Source organism: Spironucleus salmonicida, chromosome 8 (genome assembly GCF_000497125.1).
Source record: "Spironucleus salmonicida strain ATCC 50377 chromosome 8, whole genome shotgun sequence".
In the NCBI taxonomy this organism is placed as follows: Eukaryota; Fornicata; order Diplomonadida; family Hexamitidae; genus Spironucleus; species Spironucleus salmonicida.
The window spans coordinates 310,332-330,296 of record NC_090603.1 but is presented as its reverse complement, the minus strand read 5'-3'; the positions used below and the strand labels follow the sequence as shown (position 1 = coordinate 330,296).

At 36.6% G+C, this 19,965-nt stretch overlaps 11 protein-coding genes across 11 annotated transcripts; 3 read left to right on the top strand and 8 right to left on the bottom strand. All coding sequences in view use genetic code 6, as the record gives it.

Annotated features, from left to right (window-relative positions):
• Window positions 1-1,939: 1,939 nt before the first annotated feature.
• On the bottom strand, window positions 1,940-2,989 carry SS50377_27885 (5'-AMP-activated protein kinase, gamma-1 subunit; the record flags this gene model as incomplete). The annotated part of the gene is made up of 1 exon (XM_067911664.1): window positions 1,940-2,989. The coding sequence occupies one exon, from the start codon at window positions 2,987-2,989 to the stop codon at window positions 1,940-1,942; it is 1,050 nt and encodes a 349-aa protein (XP_067760686.1).
• A 724-nt stretch (window positions 2,990-3,713) lies between these two features.
• On the bottom strand, window positions 3,714-4,172 carry SS50377_27884 (uncharacterized protein; the record flags this gene model as incomplete). The annotated part of the gene is made up of 1 exon (XM_067911663.1): window positions 3,714-4,172. One exon carries the CDS (start codon window positions 4,170-4,172, stop codon window positions 3,714-3,716), a length of 459 nt encoding a protein of 152 aa, XP_067760685.1.
• Window positions 4,173-5,135: 963 nt separating this feature from the next.
• On the top strand, window positions 5,136-5,780 carry SS50377_27883 (Cysteine-rich membrane protein 2; the record flags this gene model as incomplete). The annotated part of the gene is made up of 1 exon (XM_067911662.1): window positions 5,136-5,780. The coding sequence occupies one exon, from the start codon at window positions 5,136-5,138 to the stop codon at window positions 5,778-5,780; it is 645 nt and encodes a 214-aa protein (XP_067760684.1).
• A 182-nt stretch (window positions 5,781-5,962) lies between these two features.
• On the top strand, window positions 5,963-7,468 carry SS50377_27882 (FeFe-hydrogenase 2; the record flags this gene model as incomplete). Its single annotated transcript, XM_067911661.1, has 1 exon — window positions 5,963-7,468. The coding sequence occupies one exon, from the start codon at window positions 5,963-5,965 to the stop codon at window positions 7,466-7,468; it is 1,506 nt and encodes a 501-aa protein (XP_067760683.1).
• A 252-nt stretch (window positions 7,469-7,720) lies between these two features.
• SS50377_27881 (Aspartyl-tRNA synthetase) lies at window positions 7,721-9,277 on the bottom strand (the record flags this gene model as incomplete). Its single annotated transcript, XM_067911660.1, has 1 exon — window positions 7,721-9,277. One exon carries the CDS (start codon window positions 9,275-9,277, stop codon window positions 7,721-7,723), a length of 1,557 nt encoding a protein of 518 aa, XP_067760682.1.
• Window positions 9,278-9,410: 133 nt separating this feature from the next.
• Window positions 9,411-9,899, top strand: SS50377_27880 (uncharacterized protein; the record flags this gene model as incomplete). The annotated part of the gene is made up of 1 exon (XM_067911659.1): window positions 9,411-9,899. One exon carries the CDS (start codon window positions 9,411-9,413, stop codon window positions 9,897-9,899), a length of 489 nt encoding a protein of 162 aa, XP_067760681.1.
• An 8-nt stretch (window positions 9,900-9,907) lies between these two features.
• SS50377_27879 (putative Phosphatidylinositol-4-phosphate 5-kinase) lies at window positions 9,908-11,422 on the bottom strand (the record flags this gene model as incomplete). The annotated part of the gene is made up of 1 exon (XM_067911658.1): window positions 9,908-11,422. The coding sequence occupies one exon, from the start codon at window positions 11,420-11,422 to the stop codon at window positions 9,908-9,910; it is 1,515 nt and encodes a 504-aa protein (XP_067760680.1).
• Window positions 11,423-11,787: 365 nt separating this feature from the next.
• SS50377_27878 (uncharacterized protein) lies at window positions 11,788-16,746 on the bottom strand (the record flags this gene model as incomplete). Its single annotated transcript, XM_067911657.1, has 1 exon — window positions 11,788-16,746. One exon carries the CDS (start codon window positions 16,744-16,746, stop codon window positions 11,788-11,790), a length of 4,959 nt encoding a protein of 1,652 aa, XP_067760679.1.
• A 321-nt stretch (window positions 16,747-17,067) lies between these two features.
• On the bottom strand, window positions 17,068-17,424 carry SS50377_27877 (uncharacterized protein; the record flags this gene model as incomplete). Its single annotated transcript, XM_067911656.1, has 1 exon — window positions 17,068-17,424. The coding sequence occupies one exon, from the start codon at window positions 17,422-17,424 to the stop codon at window positions 17,068-17,070; it is 357 nt and encodes a 118-aa protein (XP_067760678.1).
• A 58-nt stretch (window positions 17,425-17,482) lies between these two features.
• Window positions 17,483-19,417, bottom strand: SS50377_27876 (Nucleolar GTP-binding protein 2; the record flags this gene model as incomplete). Its single annotated transcript, XM_067911655.1, has 1 exon — window positions 17,483-19,417. One exon carries the CDS (start codon window positions 19,415-19,417, stop codon window positions 17,483-17,485), a length of 1,935 nt encoding a protein of 644 aa, XP_067760677.1.
• Window positions 19,418-19,486: 69 nt separating this feature from the next.
• Window positions 19,487-19,762, bottom strand: SS50377_27875 (uncharacterized protein; the record flags this gene model as incomplete). The annotated part of the gene is made up of 1 exon (XM_067911654.1): window positions 19,487-19,762. One exon carries the CDS (start codon window positions 19,760-19,762, stop codon window positions 19,487-19,489), a length of 276 nt encoding a protein of 91 aa, XP_067760676.1.
• Between the last annotated feature and the right edge of the window lie 203 nt (window positions 19,763-19,965).

Sequence of the window (19,965 nt, the reverse complement as noted above, 5' to 3'; positions counted from 1 at the left end):
ATAAATAGTTTATACTTTACACTTATCACCTTTTATTTATAAGGTTTTATATCTAAGTTAAGCAGAGCCTAATAATGGAAAAGTAAAATCTGAATGAACATATTGTAATAAATACTGGGAATTTTAATGCATCAGATATAAATTTTGTACAAATTAATTAAAGTCATAACCAAAAGTACTATTATACTTATAATTTATATCAGATTAATCTAGTTTTTTAATATTAATTACTTAAAAAATGATAGAATTTAATTTGTAATAAATACTATATTTTTAGCAGAATAAGCAGAAGCTTATAAAAATAAACACTAGATAATGTAATTATCTGTGTGATTCAGTAACTTATAGGCAAGTCTAATGTTATTTAACAGTTATTATATGATAAAATGATAGCAGCAGCTAAATTGTCAACAGAGTAATTATAACTTTAGATCCTAAAGTATAATAGACTTTATATTCTCTTAAATTGTATCTTAGCTTAATATAAACCACTTAGTACTGCGAAAGGCTTAGAGCATTCACTAATAAAATAAGATTAGCATTAAATTTTTCTAAAACCTATCAATAATGATTTAATAATTTAAAAGACTATTTTCAGTGAGCTAATAATCAATATGACTTTACTTACGCTTTAAATTTATCTGTATACTAATTTTATTAATTTTTAAATACAAAAATGTGAAATTTTCTATAATGAAGTTTTTATACAACATGCCAGATTAACTACCTGAGTTAAATACAAAATTTATTGTCTTGATGATGCAAACTGTGTTTCAAAACGTAGTATGACCACTTTCAGCAGCAATTAAGCTATAAATTTGGAATGCATGATTAGATGAACCTTACTTATGACAAAATTCAATAATATTATTGATGATAACTATTCTATCTCAGAATTGTACATTTATAAAAGCTATTACTCGTAATTAAAGGACTTGATTTGTCGCTTTAAAAAAGTATACTGATCAATTAATCATAAGATGTGCTGATATAAATTTTAAGTTTGTTTACTTTTTTATAGAACTCACTAGATATTTATATGGAACTATTCCAATTATTAGTATTACATTTTAATAATACAGTTTAATATAACTAGTAATCATAGTCTGTATATACACATATATAAATATGTTTAGGGTTTTATTTAGATAAAAATAGAATACTAAGTACTGCATAATATATCAATACTGGATTCCCTTCCTCAAATGAAAAAGATTGAGAAAAAAACATAGAAAAAACAAAACTATTCCTAAATATTACCTAAATCAAAGGCTTTTGCTACTCCAATTACTAATATTTCATTATCTCCATTAAAAAATATATATCATAGTTTTGCATCGGATTCAGTATAATTAGACCTATCTGACTGGAGTCAAAAAGATTATAAGGAAGAATTTTAAGAATTTATTAACTAAATATTCAGTGAAGATGAGAACAGTCTATAAAGTTAAATATGATTTTTAGTGAGTATATTTACCTAATAATTATTAGTATTTAGAAGTTTAAAGCTAGTTTAGGCTAAAGTTTTATGAAACACTTATATTTATGCTTATCTGAATAACCTTTTACAAATGTAAATCTCAAATATCATAATAATACAAAAAAATTATTTTATGGTTAAAGGGGTGAGTAATAGTAATTTTGGTTAAATAAATTTAAAACCAAGTGGGAATAGGTTATCTAAGATTTGATGAAGTTAATATGCTTTAGCGAGAGAATATTGCAATGATTGATAATTAACGTGACTGAAATGAGTTTACGTTACTTATGTTAAAAATGCTATAAATTGTGTGTGCTGGAAGGTAGCAAATTTGATTTTGGTAATTTATACTTAAGGGATTGGTAAAGAGGCAGAAATATTTATAATGAAAAACATATTTGACATCTATACTGCAAAGCAATATCGATATTAATGCCAATAAACTTTGAGAAATTAACATCACTACTAACCACTAAACACGTGCCAGTGTTCATTCGAGTCGTCTTCTAACTGAATTTCGTGCTCCAAGCTTCCGGCTCTGCTCCTAGTTTCAGTTTCGGCATAAACGTCAGTTACACACAGGAACTTCAATACGTGCCTGAGCGAAACAACGGCCACTGGGATACCAGGTTATTCATCATCTACTAAGATCACTCTATGTAAATTTTTATCCGCAATCATACGCAATATACTCCCTACTGTGCTGGAGGTACTTGCTGTGACTAAACCCTCCATTTACGGCGGTCTAGAGGCTATAATTTCAGTGATTTTCGTCTGCATGTTTAATGCTGTTGTAGCCATATTGGAGAAATCATATTTAGAGAAAACGTCTAAAATTTCATTATTTTCATTAAGGACAGGAACAACGGATAATGAATGTTTAACTAACACTTAAGTCGCTTCTAATACAGTATAGCTGGAGGGTATTGTTATAATTAAGCGAGAAACCGCCCGAGTTTCAATAATAGGTTTAGAAAGAATATTCGACTCAAATCTGAATTTAGAAACTAAAAATCTACAAATTGAGCGATAAGTTAAAGTTGCTATAATTGAACCATCATTATCAATTATTGGGAGTCTATGTACGTTATTCTCCATCATTTGATTAATAGAGGCTAAAAGTGTAGTTGTAGTCTATGCATAACATAATTATTACTTAGTTTTAACAGAAGAAATCGAGACGTGCGAGAGAATTTCAGCCAATGATGGGTTATCTCCCAGCCCAAACTTAGTAATATCATTTTTAGATTCAGAAGATTAGAATGCATGATAAAATGTGATACAAGCTTTCATGATATCCGTCGATGTTAATACTCCTGTGTATAGCTCAGAAGATCTGTCCCATACAAAAGATGAGGATACCAAATTATCATTCATTATACGAAAGGCTTTATAAAGAGTAGTATCCGAGTCAATTGCAAGTGTTCTAGCTGATGTTGGCATAATATGATAGGCAGTAAATTGCTTAAAAAAATCTAAGACAGTAGGGTTAGTCACTGTTGATGACATGATGTATCAAAATGGAGCGGTTAATAAATGTAAATATTTTATATAATAACTATTAAAATATTATGAGCTGAAAAACATATTTTGTAAGAATTAGTACTAATTATAAGAAATTATATAAAGATATATTACTTCTCAATATGAATAACTTAAAATCTTGTTCTAATAATAAATAATATAATGTTAAAATATTATATAAATAAAATAAAAATGAGATCGGTAGTAATATCTTTATATCCTGAGCCGTTTCTTTCACAACGATATCAAGAACTTCTACTTCATTTTAAAAGTGTAGATAGTATTGATTTTGTTGATATATCGTAATTTATTGCAGATAATAATATTTTATTAAATTAAAATGTTAAATAAATCTAAAACACAGTACTAATCGCAGAAAAAAATTTATTACATATTTACTGTCTTTAATAATAATATTCCACATATGACAATAAGATTTTTTGATCAACTTTTTACAAAAATATATTCTCAGTTTTACAAATTAGAACTTAAAAAGGAATAAAGGGAATCATTTCTTCAAAGAATTTCGATAACAGGCACACCAAAGTTTATTTTTTAAAAAGTAAGTGACTCATACTAATAAATCTAATAGTTTTGTGAAAAAGTATCTTCAGTGATGGGGGTTATGAGTATTGCACCAGTTATACTATTTTCAAATGATGATATTATTGCGAAAATAAGGCATTTATGTTAGTGATTCTACAATAATTCACTAATATTATTTAATTTTTGTACTGAAAATGCTAGAAAGATCGTTAAAACTTTAGTGAATAAGTTGTCTGCGTAATAAATTTTCCTCTGTATACACTACCCATTTAAGGTTTTATAATCCCAATTATTTGGCAGTGTGTAGAATATTATCTAGGGTGCATGTTTTTATTTTTTCTTTGTTAGCTGGAAATAGAAAGTTACATTTGTCAGATAGGATAAATACTTAGTCAAAATTAGTTGTATCAAAGCTATATGTGGTATTAAATACTACTAGATCTGGAAGAGCTAGCATCATAAGCATTTTCAAAGGTTTATCTACGAACCTATAATAACTATCATTTTCTTAGATTGTAATGTATATTATTATCGATACTTAAATACAACATCCAAAATGACGAGAAGAAAATTATATATTGAAATTGTTAGTTCTTATTACTTATTTACACTAAAGATTCATCTATTTTGATGTAACTTGTTAAATACTTAATTTTCAATAATATTATATAGTATCACTCATCTTTAAATAGTATGTTGTGTGATAATATATACAGTTTTAGACAAACAATATTTAATTGTATAAATAGTTATCTAACGTATATTTTATCTTTATAGATTCTAACTTTTAATTAATAGTATATTTTTTTATACGGATTATGATAAAATTTAAGTACCAAATGAAATTACCAGTAAATAAGCCATCATGTTCAGCAAAAGCATAATACTAACAATAAATATAAGTGTTCATATAACCGTATAATTACTAGTCTCTTATTATATAATGTGGTGTTGTGTTTTCTATTAATAATTTTTAATATGATAACTTTGCTTTTAGAGTTGAAGTAAGATTAATTTCTATTGGAAAACCAATATAATTATCAATCAATATTATTTAATAAATATTCAGAAAATAACACAATTTTTATTAGCAAATGCGTAATAATTAAAAAATATTTATCAACTACAATTCTGCCATATCATCTTACTGACTATATTTATCTTAATTTTATATTATAAGGTTACTTTTAACTTGTATATATAATCAAAAATTAATCTCTCTTGATAATAACAGCTACTTAATTCGTTCAAGAAATAAATTAATTTGTGGTAATAATTGAATAGTAATCAATTTTATTATGAAATTAATATTAAACTAAATTATTTATAAACTAACTTATATTTTATAATAATTATCAATTAAAATGGATAATATCTTAAACTAAATTTGGAAAATCAAATAATAATTAATATCTATAATAAGATGAACCACATAAACTAAGCAAAATTTTAAATCAATCAACTATAACTTTTATTCACTTTATTTCAGCACTAAATATTATTATGTAAAATAGAAAAACTAATAAAACTAATTCTGTGCATAAATTTGGTTTACATTAATACAGTTACGATTATATTTTATATAATGACAGAGTGCCGAGTCAACTCGCACTGTAAGGAAGGACAATACTGTGATACTGGTAAAAAGATGTGTACCCCATGTTAGGATGGATGCACAGTATGTGCGTCTGCGACTTTCTGTGTCAGTTGTCCTGTTGGAAAAATATTAAATACTAATGGTACGTGTACTAATTAATGCGATTCTGCATTAGAAAAAGGTTTTCATTGCAAAGACGGTGCCGCAACGGCATGCTAATTAAATATTACCACTCCTTGTAATTGTGGTGGTGGCTTAAATTGTGAAACTTGTGATAATTTAAGCAATGACTGTGGTACATGTCTTAAAGGATATATAAAAGATACTGATTAAAAATGTTTAATTTGTGATGCAAATTATACGCAGATTGGATCACTTTGTACGTTAAGTACTAACCTTCCTGATCTTAATCAGGATCCAAACGATCCATTCGTTCCTGGACAAAAGGATGAGGCAAACTCTATCATATCAGGTGGGGAAATCACTGGAATTGTGATAGGGTCGTTGTTATTCTTATTGCTTCTTATACTGCTAATAATTTATATTATCTGGAGAAACAGAAAATAAAACTAAGATGAAGAAGGCATTATAGAAGAGTGTAATGGAGATCCAATTTTACTTGAAACTAAGTGATAGATTAAATTACAATTATGTAAACGTAAATTAATGCATTTTCTACTATTTATTTAGTTAAGTCTATCATTTTAACCTCTCACCAAACCCAAATAATCACAGTAACTTGCACTGACATTGTTTTTGCAGAAATAGCAAAAATTATATCAGAATATAATAATATTTACTTCATTTCCGCAAAAATGAAAAACCTCCGCTGGCAGGTAGTACAGGGCCAACTCATCAACTTCCCAGAACCCGAACCCGAAAAGATCCCAGAACCAGAATTAAAGCATGTACAGCATGCCGACTAAATTTCCTCCTACGTGCTCACACCACAGAGCTCAATCGATACTGCTGACAAGCCGCTTGACCAGAACACCGCCATACAGCTCAACTACGCTAAGTGTGTGGGCTGCTAAATGTGCGCGAAAACCTGCTCAGATCACCAAAATTTCAACATCTTCCAAAAATCGTCTGTGAAGGTGTATCCCTTCGTCAACTCCAGGGGCGACGTCCTGAAGGATGAAACACGCTTTACACTCGAATGCACTGATTGCGTGGGCTGCGGCGCGTGCGTGCAAATCTGCCCCACAGGTGCCCTGCAGCCGCGCGACAACGTCCAGGAGCTGTCCGAGAAGCTCCAGTGCGCGGAAATTGTCAAAATCGCCGTTATCGCCCCTTCCACACGCGTAGGAATCGCTGAAGGAATGGGGATGCCCGTGGGCTCCTCGGCCGAACGGCAGATGGTCCAGGCGCTCAAAAACCTCGGTTTCGACTACGTCTTCGACAACATGTTCGGAGCGGACATGACCACTCGCGAGGACGCGCAGGAGATCCTGAAGCACAAGGCAGCCGGCACCGGGCCCTGTTTCACGAGCTGCTGCCCGGCCTGGGTGAACCTCGTGGAGCGGCAGTACCCGGAGCTGATTCCGCGCCTTTCGACCGCCAGGAGCCCTCATGGGATGATCTGCAGCGTCATCAAGAAGCAGTTTGCGAAGTCGCTCGGGAAGCGGCCCGGAGAGCTGTTCGTGGCCGGTTTCATGCCCTGCACAGCGAAGAAATTCGAGGCGGCGAGGCCGCAGCTGGCGACCGACGGCGTCCAGGACTGCGATTTGTCGCTCACTACGCGCGAAATGATGACGCTTTTCAAGGGCCAAAAGTTCAGCGTCGCGCGGGAGGCCGAGCTCGAAAATGACGAATCCGCGCAGTATTCGGCCCCGTACAACCGATTTTCCGGCTCTGCGTACATTTACGGGAAGTCTGCAGGCGTCACAGAGGCTGTCGCGAGGTACATTTTCCACACGACGAACACCGCGCCCTCAGAAATCACCTCAGAGGTCGTTTTTGAGGATATTCCCTCTAAAAGCCGAATTAGCCTCATTTCCTTCACTGCCGACCAGACCTACAGAGTGCTTGTGGCGCAGGGCGGCCTCGCTGCGCACAAGGTCGTGGGGCTCGCGCAGGAGGTCCCGTGCGACGCCGTGGAGGTCATGGTGTGCCCAGGAGGCTGCATTGGCGGGGGCGGCCAGCCAAAGCAGCTGAAAAAGGAGCTGGTCGAGAAGCGAAAGGAGGGGTTGGAGCTGAAGGACAGCTAGCAGGCGTGGAAGAGCTGCTGCGAGAACGAGGGCGTGCAGGCTGTGTATGCCGAAATGGGCGACAGCGTGCACGACGTTTTGCACACCTATTTCGTGAGCAGCTGGGAGTGACGTTTTGATGGATTTGCGCTACTGGCAGTTTTCAAATTTCAGAAACGGCCGGCTCGACGGGGCGGTATTTCCCGGAGTTTTTCCGGACAAAAATTTGGCGGAATGGGTGCGAAGCCAGCAGCACTGTCCTGAATGCGCCAAAATTTTCTAAGGTCAGGGCCCGCGAGATGAGCTAGTGGATGCAAATTCACGCGGTTTGCATTGCAGAATTCTGGCTACAACGGCAGATAAAATACAGTGAAAATTATCACTTCAGGGGGTGAGCCTTTCTGGGGTTCTTGGGAAGAGGCAGCACTATCTGCAATCTTGGATGCCCAGCATCAACATAATAATTCTTTCAAGGCCTAGGCCGGCGCCACCATGAGGAGGGCAGCCGTACTTGAAAGCGTTAATATAGCTGGCTAAGGGCTCAATAGGAATCTGCTTTTTGCTTAACTGCTCAAGCAAGAATTCAGCATTATGAATTCTCTGAGCTCCTGAGCAAATTTCTTAGCCTCTAATGAACATGTCATAGCTGTTACTATAATTTTCATCCTAGCTATCTGGCATGGTATAGAATGGTCTGATACTCATCGGGAACTTGTCTAAGATATAGAAGTCGGTTCCATATTTTTCTCTTACAAGTTTGCCTAACTAACGCTCGGTCTCGGTACTTAAGTCATCTAAATCGCCTTATTCAAATCCAGATTCTCTAAGCATTTTTACACCTTCTCTGAAGTCAATAATGACTGGAGTTTCTGTCCAAACGAGTTTTTCAGGCATTTACATATCAAATTACTTTCTAACTGTTTCAATTTCACTTTCACAATCATGAAGTACATTCTTGAAGATGCTCTTCATCAAACTATCTAAAAAGACTAAAACTTCTCTATAGTTATCTTAAATTTCCATTTCAAGATCCAATCCAGTAAATTCACACAAATGACGATGGGTATGAGAACTTTCGGCCCTAAACACTGGACCTACCTCAAACACCTTTTAAAAGCCACCACTTATAGCCATTTGTTTGTACAACTGAGGGCTCTATGCTAAGCAGGCTTCATTTTTAAAGTATGATACATTGAACACACTAGCGCCACCTTCGCTGGCTCCAGGAATGATTTTTGGTGTAGTGATCTGCAAAAAATCGCGGCTTACCATGAACTTAGTGAACTCTTACTATATTTTAGCTCTAATTTTAAATATAGAATTGTTCGTTGTAGTCCTTAAATCGATAACTCTGTTGTCAAATAATGTATCACGACCAACACGAACAAGAGCTGGATTCTCATTTAATTAACTGTCAGGTCTCTAAGCGTCCTCAATTTGCAAAGGAAGTACCTGTGCTCTACTCAAAGCAAATATCTTAGTAATCTATACCTCTAAATTCTGAATAGTACAAGATGTGATAGGCTGCTCTACTTATTTTATAACTCCAGTAACATGGACATATGACTCTTTAGATAGAGAGCTAGCATATTTTATAAGATCTTTATCTTCAAATACAACGGCTTAAATGGTTTATGACTGTTAACGCAACACCGCAAAAAATGTTTTACCAGTACCACGCGAGTTTTAAAGATATGCACGAAAAGAGATGGGCTCAGCAGTAGCTTCAGATGGGAATGGCGAAAGTTTGTCCAGTTGGTAGTTGGATTGGTGCAGAGGAAGATCACCAAATGTGGAAGTTTGGAGCTGATCAATAGTTAAAACTGGTGCCTAGTAGACCTGTGCTGCTTATTTTACCGCATTTTCTGCCTTTCTTGCTGCCTTCTCAGCGTCTTTCTATGCTTTTTTCAATGCTGACTTGGATGGTCCTTCTTCAGACATTTCTTAAGTATTAGGGAATGGATTTAAAAACAAAAATATTATATATAATATCATATTATTATTTAAATATGTATTTATACCTTTATTTTATCACAGTTTATTATATAGTTAATAGAATTTTTATTTTTCTAAAATGCTAAAATCTGCAAAATCGTAGCGTCCACCTTCATCGGCTTCCCAGAAGACTTTAAAGATTTTTATTACTACTGCACCGAAAATATTGATCAGGGCGTCTGCTTTTGGTCAATTATCTACTTTTATCAAGTCAAATGGCATCGAAACCGACCAACTAGTCCTTAAATCTAACATTATCGACATACACTTCGCTTAATTCCCTTAACTATAGCAGTTTCTAGATCTTGCACATGGTGTAAAGCTCAGTATTTCGTCAGTTACTCCAGCAATTTCCTTTCAGTTTTCCACACCGTTTTCTTCTATAGAGAATATAATAACATCACTTTTCACTCCACTTTCAATTCCTTTCCATTCTTTTTTCTACAGTTAAACTTGCTATGTTTTAGTCGACTAACATATTATCGGAAAGGCGTTTTTGCGAATTCGCACGCTCTTCAAGGACGCAATTTGCGAAGGGACAGTAGACTGGGAGGCCGCTTTTGAGTGAGGAAAATATCACTGCCGACGCCACCGCTTTGCCGTTTATTTCACCTCCGAAATGCCCGGGCAGACACTCTACTGCGGCATCAGCGCCAGGTTGCTGGGCTGAACTTTAGAGCGAAAACGTGAGCATTGGGACAAATTATTTACGGAGTGAAAAATTGAATTGCAATTCGTATTTACTGATAAATTCGAAACGTCTCGTGAAGAGCTCATTTTGCGAAAACTTGCCTTCTGCGGCCTCGATTCCTGACTGAAAATACGATCTGGACTGATGTCAATAACCTCTTTCTTTCCGACACCATATACGCGGTCTCCATGCTCGAATTGGCCCTGGAATACGTTCCCTCCAGTCTTAGTTTCCACACCGTAACCATTCTAGAAATCATCTTTCCACTGTCCCGTGTAGCTGTAGCCTGGCTGTTCCAGAAAGCCCTCACCGTTGCGCTTTCCGCCCCTATAATGCCCCTAGAACCTAATTTTCTGGTCCTACGAGCTAAATTTGCAGAATCCCTGGGCTTTGTTATCTGAAAATGTGCCAGTGAGTGTCCCCTTTAACGTCTGGAGAACGCCCTTGCCGCTAAAGCGAAAATTGCGAAATTAACCGGTATAGAACGTGTTTTCCTTAGTGTTTCGGTATGTTCCTGATACAATTTCATCATTTTTAAAGCTCCCAGTGAAGATTTCACTATTTCGCTTATACACACCCTGACCATTCATCTAGAAATCGCGCAATGCGCCCCGATAAGAATACTGTGCACAAGTTACCTCCCCAGAAATGATTTCGTCCTTTTAGAACTCACCCTCAAGACGGACATTTTAGCTCGTTCGGATCACGCCCGGCCCACAGCGCAAACCGTCCAAAAATGCACCTTCATACGTGCTGCCATCCTGGTACATAACTGTCCCAGAAAGCATCTGGCCACTGCGAAACTCGCCACGAAACTCGAATTCTGGGCATTTCTCAACCCCAAAACCGCACTTTTAGTCGTTTCTGAAGCTCCCGACGTACGTCAAATTTTTGGAATTACAATTCAACTTTCCACTCCCATGCCGCAGACCGTTAAGAAAATCCCCCTCGTACGAGAACTGGTCGCAGATTAGCGTTCCACGACCGCAAAACTGGCCGCACGCGAAGTCGCCGTCATAGAACTCGCCGAAACCCTGGTATTTCCCTGATTTGCCGACGCGGCCGCCTGTTGTATCACCGATGAAATTTTCGCCGCTCCGGAAACGTAGCACAGCATCTGCTGCCGTGAAGTCACGGTCGAAATTTGCGCGAATTTCCGCATCTGCTGTCAGCAGCTTCCCTTCGCCGATAGGTGCGTTAGCGCGAAACGCTCCCTAGTACGTATATGCTGGCGCTGCTAGCTGCCCGTATCCGTGCCGCAGACCCTGTTAAAGAGCCCCTGTGTAGATTTCATCATTTTACTGATGTGTACCATAGCCATGTGGAAACTAGCCTTTGTAGGGGCCTGAGTACGCGTACGGGTCCGAAAATAGGTGTAAATGGGTTTGCAATGGGTGCATTTAAATTACGCGGAACGATTATGTAATATTAATATAATATGATATATAATATAAAAATATTAGAATGTGGCATTGAGTGCGCCGTATAGTGCGTAATATTTGTTTGTTTCTATTGGTGTAACTAGTAGCGAAAGACTTATAAATAGATTTTTGTACTATGAAAGAGTGTATTAGAAATAATAAATATTGGTTAAAGAATATTACTTAAAAGGAAGGTACTAATATAAGTAACGCAGTAGAGTTATCGGTATTAATTGTTTATTAAGACAAATGAAAAATAGTTATCAGCAGTAAGTTAAAAATCATACTATAGTATCAACAAACATACTTTTAAGTTTTTATATACTAAATCTATGTAAAGCAACTCACTTGAAAAAACACATTTTCACAAATTCTACAGTTATTTTTCTATCCACATAACATTCAATAGTAAGAGCAACTGCTTTCAAGGTACTAAACAATGTTAATAGATTAGCGCTACTTATATCGTAAGAAATTATAAATTGCTCGTTTAGTCCAAAATATACTTATTGGTCAATGTTTTAAAATGTGCCAGTATAGTAAAAGCGATATGTAAACTTTGATTTGTTTAAAAAATTTGGTGTTTTTAATAAAAGTTTCTTAATTTCTATAAACTATTCTCTAATAGATAAAAATAATAAAAATTATACGTCTTTTTGAGGTAAACTGTTGAATTTAGAATTTTTCAGTAAATTTAAATATATTTTTTCGCTTTTAGAAAACGAATGAATAATATTGGAATTAATGTTTATAAGTTTACCAATTTACGGATTAAGATTAACTAACTAAATAACATCATCTTAAATTTTATATACTATACTATTGCAAGTAAAAATTTCCTCTAATAGATCGTCTAAACATATTTTAAGTGGTGAGTTTTAATGTTAGTAAATATATTTTAATTTATTATCTTTGTGCAATTATAATAAACTTGCCTGTAAAGTATAAAAATAACAATGAAATTCAAATTTCTACCATGAAGCTGAACTAGTTTTATTTTAATTCAGAAGTGTAAAGCTATAGTCTTCATAACATGATTCAGAGATAGTAATTTCAAAATGATTCAAACATAATAGCTATTACATATTTTAGAAATAGAATGGAAAAGTTATAAAGTAGTTATCTTTTGAAATACACTTAAATTGATTATTGCTGTGATCTTAAAAATTCATTAAAATTATACCAAAATCAATAAATTTTTCAATTATTGTTACACTATAGTTAGTAATTTTAATATATATATCTTGTGCTATCTAAATTTGATAATCAAACTTAGAACAAAAAAGCTGAAAATATTTAACATCGATAATAGTAGCACATTCAATGTATAAACAGTGATGATCGAATACCCTAAATATAGAAGACAAAAAATAACTGAAATCTATAGTCGCTAGATTTTCTTTTGTTTATATTAACTTTACATTAGTATCAAATATTTTTATTAATTTATTTTCCAGTTGTTATTTCAGTTTAAGATTATAATAGTTAGGTTTTTTCACAAAAGAATAATCAAATAATGTGGTTAAATACTTATCAATATTTTCATTGTCGTTAGCTTTGAAAAATAAATATTACGATTTTACATCTAAGTAGACCTATTTTTAATATATTGCTAAATCAAAGTATAAATTATAATTTATGTTCTTAAACTAAAAATTAATATATTTTTAATTTGACTAAAGTTTTCCTTACTCCGTTATTTACAGTTACTAAGAACTAACTATTGGTGTAATAAATTCGCTATTTTTATCTGAAATATTAGCCAAATTAAATTATAAGTAAGAGTTAATATAAAATAAAAATGTTAAATTAATTTCCTAATATGATTTAATTTAAACAGTTTTCTGCAAGTTAGTATAAATAACAGTGCCGATCTTTTAACCTACTTGTACAATAGTTTTGTTTTATGATTTTTATAGAAGTTCTACATGGTCATGTGATCCAGATTCATAATATAAGTATTTAACGTCATCATACGTATTAATATACTTATTTATGTACTCAAACTAAATACCATGAAATGTGATAATAAAATCTGATCGTTTTTCTTTCAACTGTACTAAATTATTGAGCTACTCAATATCAGTAACTATAATTATAATGAGTTTAAGTTTATAATTACTCATATACAATTTAAAAAACTCGTAAGCTTGCTTAGAAGTATTTATAGCCTATTATAAAATAATTGCATTTGTAGCATATTACTTATCACATATAATCTCATCGAATGGTTACTATAAGAACAGAAATTAAACATCTCTCAATTCTTTTTCACCATGTAATAATAACGAAAATTCATCATTAGATAGCTATATATTAACATTCTATATAACAGTTGTTGCATAGCAGAGTTTTAATTGGCTAACTTTAAAGAATTTAAATAATGATTCAAAAATTTTTGTTTATATATTTGAAGTTATTGATAGTATAAAATATATCAAGTAATTAATCTCTTAGATCTCTTACTCTTTAAAATAATAATAAAGCAATTAATACTGCTATTATTATAAGCAACTATTTGATGATATCTATTCTAACTAAGTCAGAAATTTTTATACAATTTAATAGTTGTAATAAAATACAGCATGCATATTTACAACAGAAGATGAGCTCGAAATTATCTTTAGATTTATAATTTCAGTATTGCCTAAATAATAATTTCTTTTTGTACTGCAAGCCTAATTGTCTGATACTTCAGTCACAACTATTTTAAACTAATTCTAAAAATAATTATCATATTTTTGAAATTATATCATTTTATTCTCCACCTGGTAAGATTTCACTAAATTATATGAATACTTAATCTTCTCAAAATTTAACTACTACGCTGAAGCACGGGTGTCCAAAATATACAGTTATGGAGATATTAGCGGACAGTAAAATTAACTATTTTTAATATACTCTGGCAGAACAGAAATGTACAAAACATACAAATCAAAATGCAGCAAACTATCCATAATTTACTTCTTTAATTAAGAATTTAGCAATATCTTACCAGCTGAAACGGACTAGGACAATAACGAATTCGCCAGATACTGATTTTTGACCAATGACGGATGCAGCTAAGGCAACCCACATAGTGTTGCGTGCGTATATTGCTCAAAAATCTCAGAAAACAGAATTCCCCTCGTATACTCATTTTCGGCAATAAAATCGTACATCACCATATCCGTGCCCGCGAAGATGCTCTTAACCTGAAATTGTTCAATCATTTCGCCTGAAAACTCTCCAAATTGTCCATTTTATCCCTCAAAATACTCACCATATATCCTCTAAATGTAACTTTCGCCCTAAAACTCGAGAAATCCGAAACCAGACAACGACAGATTCCGCCAGAAAATGCACTCGATGCTCCGCGGATTGAACAGCGCGAGCACGAACCCGAACAGGCACGATTTGACGGTTTTTTCGTCATTGGAGTCCAGAAACGGCCCGCACGCCCTCCTGAACGCCTCCTGAACGCTCGTCCGGCGTCGAATATTCGCCATCGCCGGGCTCTGGTAAACGATCAAATCGAGCAGCCCAGGCCACGGTGCGGATGAAAATTACAGTAAGCTCTGTTTGGAGGCCGCCAGGAGCGTGTAATACTGCTCAACTAGCCCGTGGACGAAATGCACCGTTTCCCGGAAATCGCGCTTGGCGCTGCGCAGCGCCTCGTCGGATAATAGGACGCAAGCTGCCGATTTGGACGTTTTAGAGCCTTGCCAGATCCGTGCTTGTTCGGAGAGCGATTTTTGGCAATTTCTGCCGTGCGGGGAGCATAAATCTTGAGGATTGCAGTTATTGGGAGGATGCGATCGGAAATCGTCGATTGTGACGTTTTCTAGGGCTTAAAATTGATCAAAATCGTCGTTTAGAAGACACTAAAATGCGATTTCCGGGGTCTTTGATTTATTATCATTATTATCATTATTATCGTTATTCCCACCATTCCCACCCTCCTGCACCCCACATTATCGCAGCAGACTTTAAAATATAACCTGCACATTCACAATATGCTTATTCGCGAATGGCAGAAAAAATATCTCGTGGCCGGTGACCGGATTCGCGCTGTTTTAGCGCATCGCGGCACGAATCTGTGCTTTGCAATTTTTCAAAGTGATATAATAGCTCTTCGTTTCGCGCATAAAGTGCTAAATGTTCTCCCTGCAGTTCCGCACGTCCATGGACTTCTTTAGCGGGAACAGGCAGATATTCGCGGAAATGCTCGAAATTTCACGCCGGGGATCGCCGTTGATGTAGAGCGGCACCGCGATGCCACTAAGCTTCAGGAAGTAGTATGTCGTAAGCAGCGCTGTGCTTTTGCCTGATTTGGAGGGTGCGGCCAAAACGCCGTTTTGGGTGTCCTGGAGCGCTGCGGATATCGCGAAATGCTCAGCTTTAAATAGGAATGATAGCGCGAAGAGGCGCTTGCGTAGGAGAGGCGGGAGGGGAGGTGCTGGATCGGAGGTCGAATTGGAAGGCTAGGAAAAATGTTCGCCAGCGTCAATTGGACCAAGATGGTCGAAAAAATGGAGCGGAATGTGGAGAGCATTTTCCAGACAGTATAGGGTGAACTGGCTGTAGGAGTGGTAGTTAGGCTCATTGTAAAGCCTAGATGAGTGTAGTAGTATATCGTGGAGCTTTTGGATGTTTTGTGCATTTCGCAAGTTTTGTATAGTTTGGGCATTGTTTTAACTATCAGAAGTATTCAGATTATTCTAATCATCCAAATCACGCAATTTATCCAACGTATTCCGACTGTTGTGCCACTGTAAAGCAATTAAAAATGGAGCGAAGAGCGCACAGGCGCTCAACGCGAGCGACAGTGGCAGAAAGTGTGTTAACACATCTGTACAACCTAGCGCGTACTGCGTAAGGCTGACAGTAGTGGTCAAAGGAGAAATTTCGTGCAGCGTGAGCTGGCTATCTCTCGCAGCGTAGTCGTGAGCAGGAAAGCAAGAGTAATAGCAAAATTGGGTGGTAGTCTGAACCTCGTGTTTCAGGTCCTCCGCATACGTGGCGAACAGCTTACTGATAACACCAAATCCGAGGTTGGCAAGCAGAATGCCCTAGTTATCCCATAGCTCGGAAACGCACTTTGAATTGAAACTGAAACGTTGTAGGACGATGAATCTGTGCTGCACGTGCCGGAGCTGCTTCAGCTCAAGAACGAATTCGTGAAATAACCGCAGGTCCCTTAGACTCGTGAGCTAGATGATGAACTATGTGACGCTGGATTTGTCAAAAATATAGTCCATTCCCACGCGCACAAACTTGTTGCCATTGTGATACCTTGCAAACGTGGTGTCTATGGGCTTCATCCTGTGCTCAATTTTCGGAAAGGAGAAATATAATTAACATTATTATATACTTATATAACAAATACTATATAAATTATCGAAGTGGGTGAAATAGGAATATTTTAAAAATATTAAACTGATTTTACTAGCAATTTGCGCAAACTGAGCCAGTTTTCCTTCCTATCCCCTCCACGTTCAACCACAACAAAGAATAAAGCTCGTCTAAACCCGAATTTGCAGATATGATAAACTGCTTTCATCACCAATAACGTCACTTTTTATTTGCAATTTTCTTCGTTATTGCCACTCCACTAATTTGTTATATCAGATAAATTAAGAATTTCACTACTTCGTTATATCAGATAAATCAAAAAAATTCCAGTAGGCCCGAATCGCTTAGATGCATATTAGTTTCATCCTGCATAATTTGTTGTTCATCACCTCATTTTTGCCTAAAAAATATATCGCCAAACAATTATTATTGCATTTCCATCCCACCGGCCTCCATTTTATGATCGTCGACAGCGCCCCGCTGTCCATTTTGGAGGTTTTCACGCTCGTCTACCTGGCCGTTTCGGTAGTCCTGGTAATTGCGTTCGTCGCATTCGACGGCTATCTCCACCGCCGGCGGCAGGCGCGCATCGGCTGAAGCTGAAGCTGGCCTGACAGAATGTCAATATTGGAGCGGAAAAATTACATATTATTATCATTATTATATATAATAATACCAATTTTATAGCATAAACCACAAATTCTGTCACATCCGCTTCCCGGTAATCTTCTTCAGGATCTCCTTTTTGGCCTTAGCTTCGGCGTAGAACTGGTCGCCAGTCTTGCCGCCCTTAGCACCGCCCTGCCTGTCCTTTCGGCTCCTCAACTTCTTCTCTTTTATGACCAAATTTAGGTCTTTTTCGTCCACAACGCCGCTAGCAGCGGCCCTGAGGAGGTCCCGTTTTCGCGTTTTGTTGATTCTGGTGGCCCTCTGAATTCCGGTTTTGTAGGCCATTTTGGCCTTTTTGTGCTGCACGTTCACGTCCACGTCGACCTCTGAGGCCTTGACGCGTTTTTTGGGCATTTCGAACGCCTCGGGCTCGAAAGCGCCGTCCAAATCGTCGGATTCGAACTCCTGCAAAGAGTCCTCGGAATCGCTCTTTTCCGCTCCTTTTTCCTCTATACGATCAAGTTTATCGTCCGCAAATTGCTTCATTTCGTCGTTTTCTTCGTACTCGAACGCCTGGCCGGCAGCCTTCAGTTTCTGCTGATTTTTGAACAGAATGAGTTCAGAATCGCTCGCGCGGTTCCACTTGTTCTTCTGCTCTTCCAGCGAGCGCTTGAAAGCGTCGATTTCGCCTTTCTGGTACGCAGCGACGAAATGCGGCAATTTCCCCCGCACGAAGTCCTCGAAGAGCTTCCTGGCGACGCTTCGCTTGTCCGCATCGCCGCCTTTAAGGATTCTGCCCCACTTGTACGCCAGCTGCTCCAGAAGGTCCTCCTCGTCCTCGTAATTGCGAATTTGGTACGTTTTTAGGACGTGCAGTTTTTGCACTTTTTTCAGGATCGAAGGAACGAGTTTTTCGGGGTATTCGACGTATTCTGTGCGAATTACGCCCTAGAGCAAAATTCGCAGGTCGTCAGCGTTCTCGTCAGCGGTTTTGTCTGGGAAAACGACACCTGGTGCGTCGATTAGGAAGATTTTTTTGGTCAAATTGACGTATTGCCAGACTTTCGTTTCGCCCGGAATCGGGGCTACGTTGCAGACCTATTTTCCGATAATTGCGTTGATAACGGAGCTTTTTCCGACGTTTGGGAAGCCTAGAAAGCCGATTGAGATGTTTGGGCGCTCCTTGTGCAAGAGCGAGAATTGGCGGAATACGCTGATGATTTCGGCTTTTCCGAAGGCTTTTTTGGCGGTTGCACAAAATGCGATCGTTGGGTGCTGCTTCTGGAGCTTCAAAATCCAGGATTTCGTGGCCCACGTTGGTACCAGGTCGACCTTGTTCAGGACGTAAATGAGATGACGGTGCTGGTTTTCGGCCTGGAGAAGATACTTTTCGATCGACTTTGATAGCGTGTTTTCGGGATCTCTGGCGTCCAAAACGTAGACAAGGACGTCCGAAGAGTCGATTACTTTGTAGATTTCTGAGTAAACTCTGTGAGTTTGTCCGCGAATCATGCGTGGATCAAAAGCAGTTTTCTTGTCTATTGCCTGTTAAATATTGATGTCGTTGTCGATGTTGTACTCATTTTGAAGCTTTGTGGCTTCTTTGACGATTTCATCAGCTTAGAAAGCAATTTTTGCCTTTCTACGCTGTGATTTAGGACCAAAAGTAAGGCCAAATGGTTCTACTTATTCAATTTTAACCTGACATTCTTCTTGCTCGGTAATAAGAGAGGTTGGGAGGCGTTTGTCGCGTAAAAGGAAGGTATTGGGATCTCTAGCTTTTGCTACTGCCTCACGCATACGCTCGAGATCTGATTGGCTAGCAATTCTAGTATTGGCGAAATATTTACGATTTCCTACTATTTTACCGTCTGATTCAGGGGTAGAGGAGTGATAACGCTGTTTAATAACCTTACCTTTGGCATCATGTGTAGCTTTTTCACGATACATAGCTAATCTTTTTACTGTCTAAGCTGTACGGGTTTATGAAACACCAGATTTTCTAAATGGAATAGTTTAAGTGTTAGGCATTCTTGTAAAGTGAAAGATGGAATGGGAAATGTTAAAAATAGGTATATATAATATAATAAGTGGTTATAATCATTTTTTGATGTCTTCAAACGTTCCATATAGCAAAACTGGCTTATTGGTAATAAAATTGAGAATATATGGTCCATCCACATCTAAATTTAACTTTTAATATCCTGATTAAGATATACGCGCGACACAAAACGGGTCGCTGAACTCACACGTGTGGGAAACTTGCATAGATAGGTGCGATCCCGGCTCTCCTGAGACATGTGATAATCTTAGAGAAAGCCCTTCATTTATGTAGACTGGTTTATTTGTATCTATTTTTATTAAGACTTATTACATTTTCGAGTGTAAATAATATATTATATGTTATATAATAAATTAACAATTAAATATGATGTTCATTTTCCTTTTTGACCAAAACACAATTATTAACTATTGAATCGCAATTATACGCTTTAAAATGCGTGAATTAAGCGTATTTACGCCAAACTGAGCTTTGCAGTCTCTATTTTTGATCAGGCTCGCCTTAACACTGCGAATTT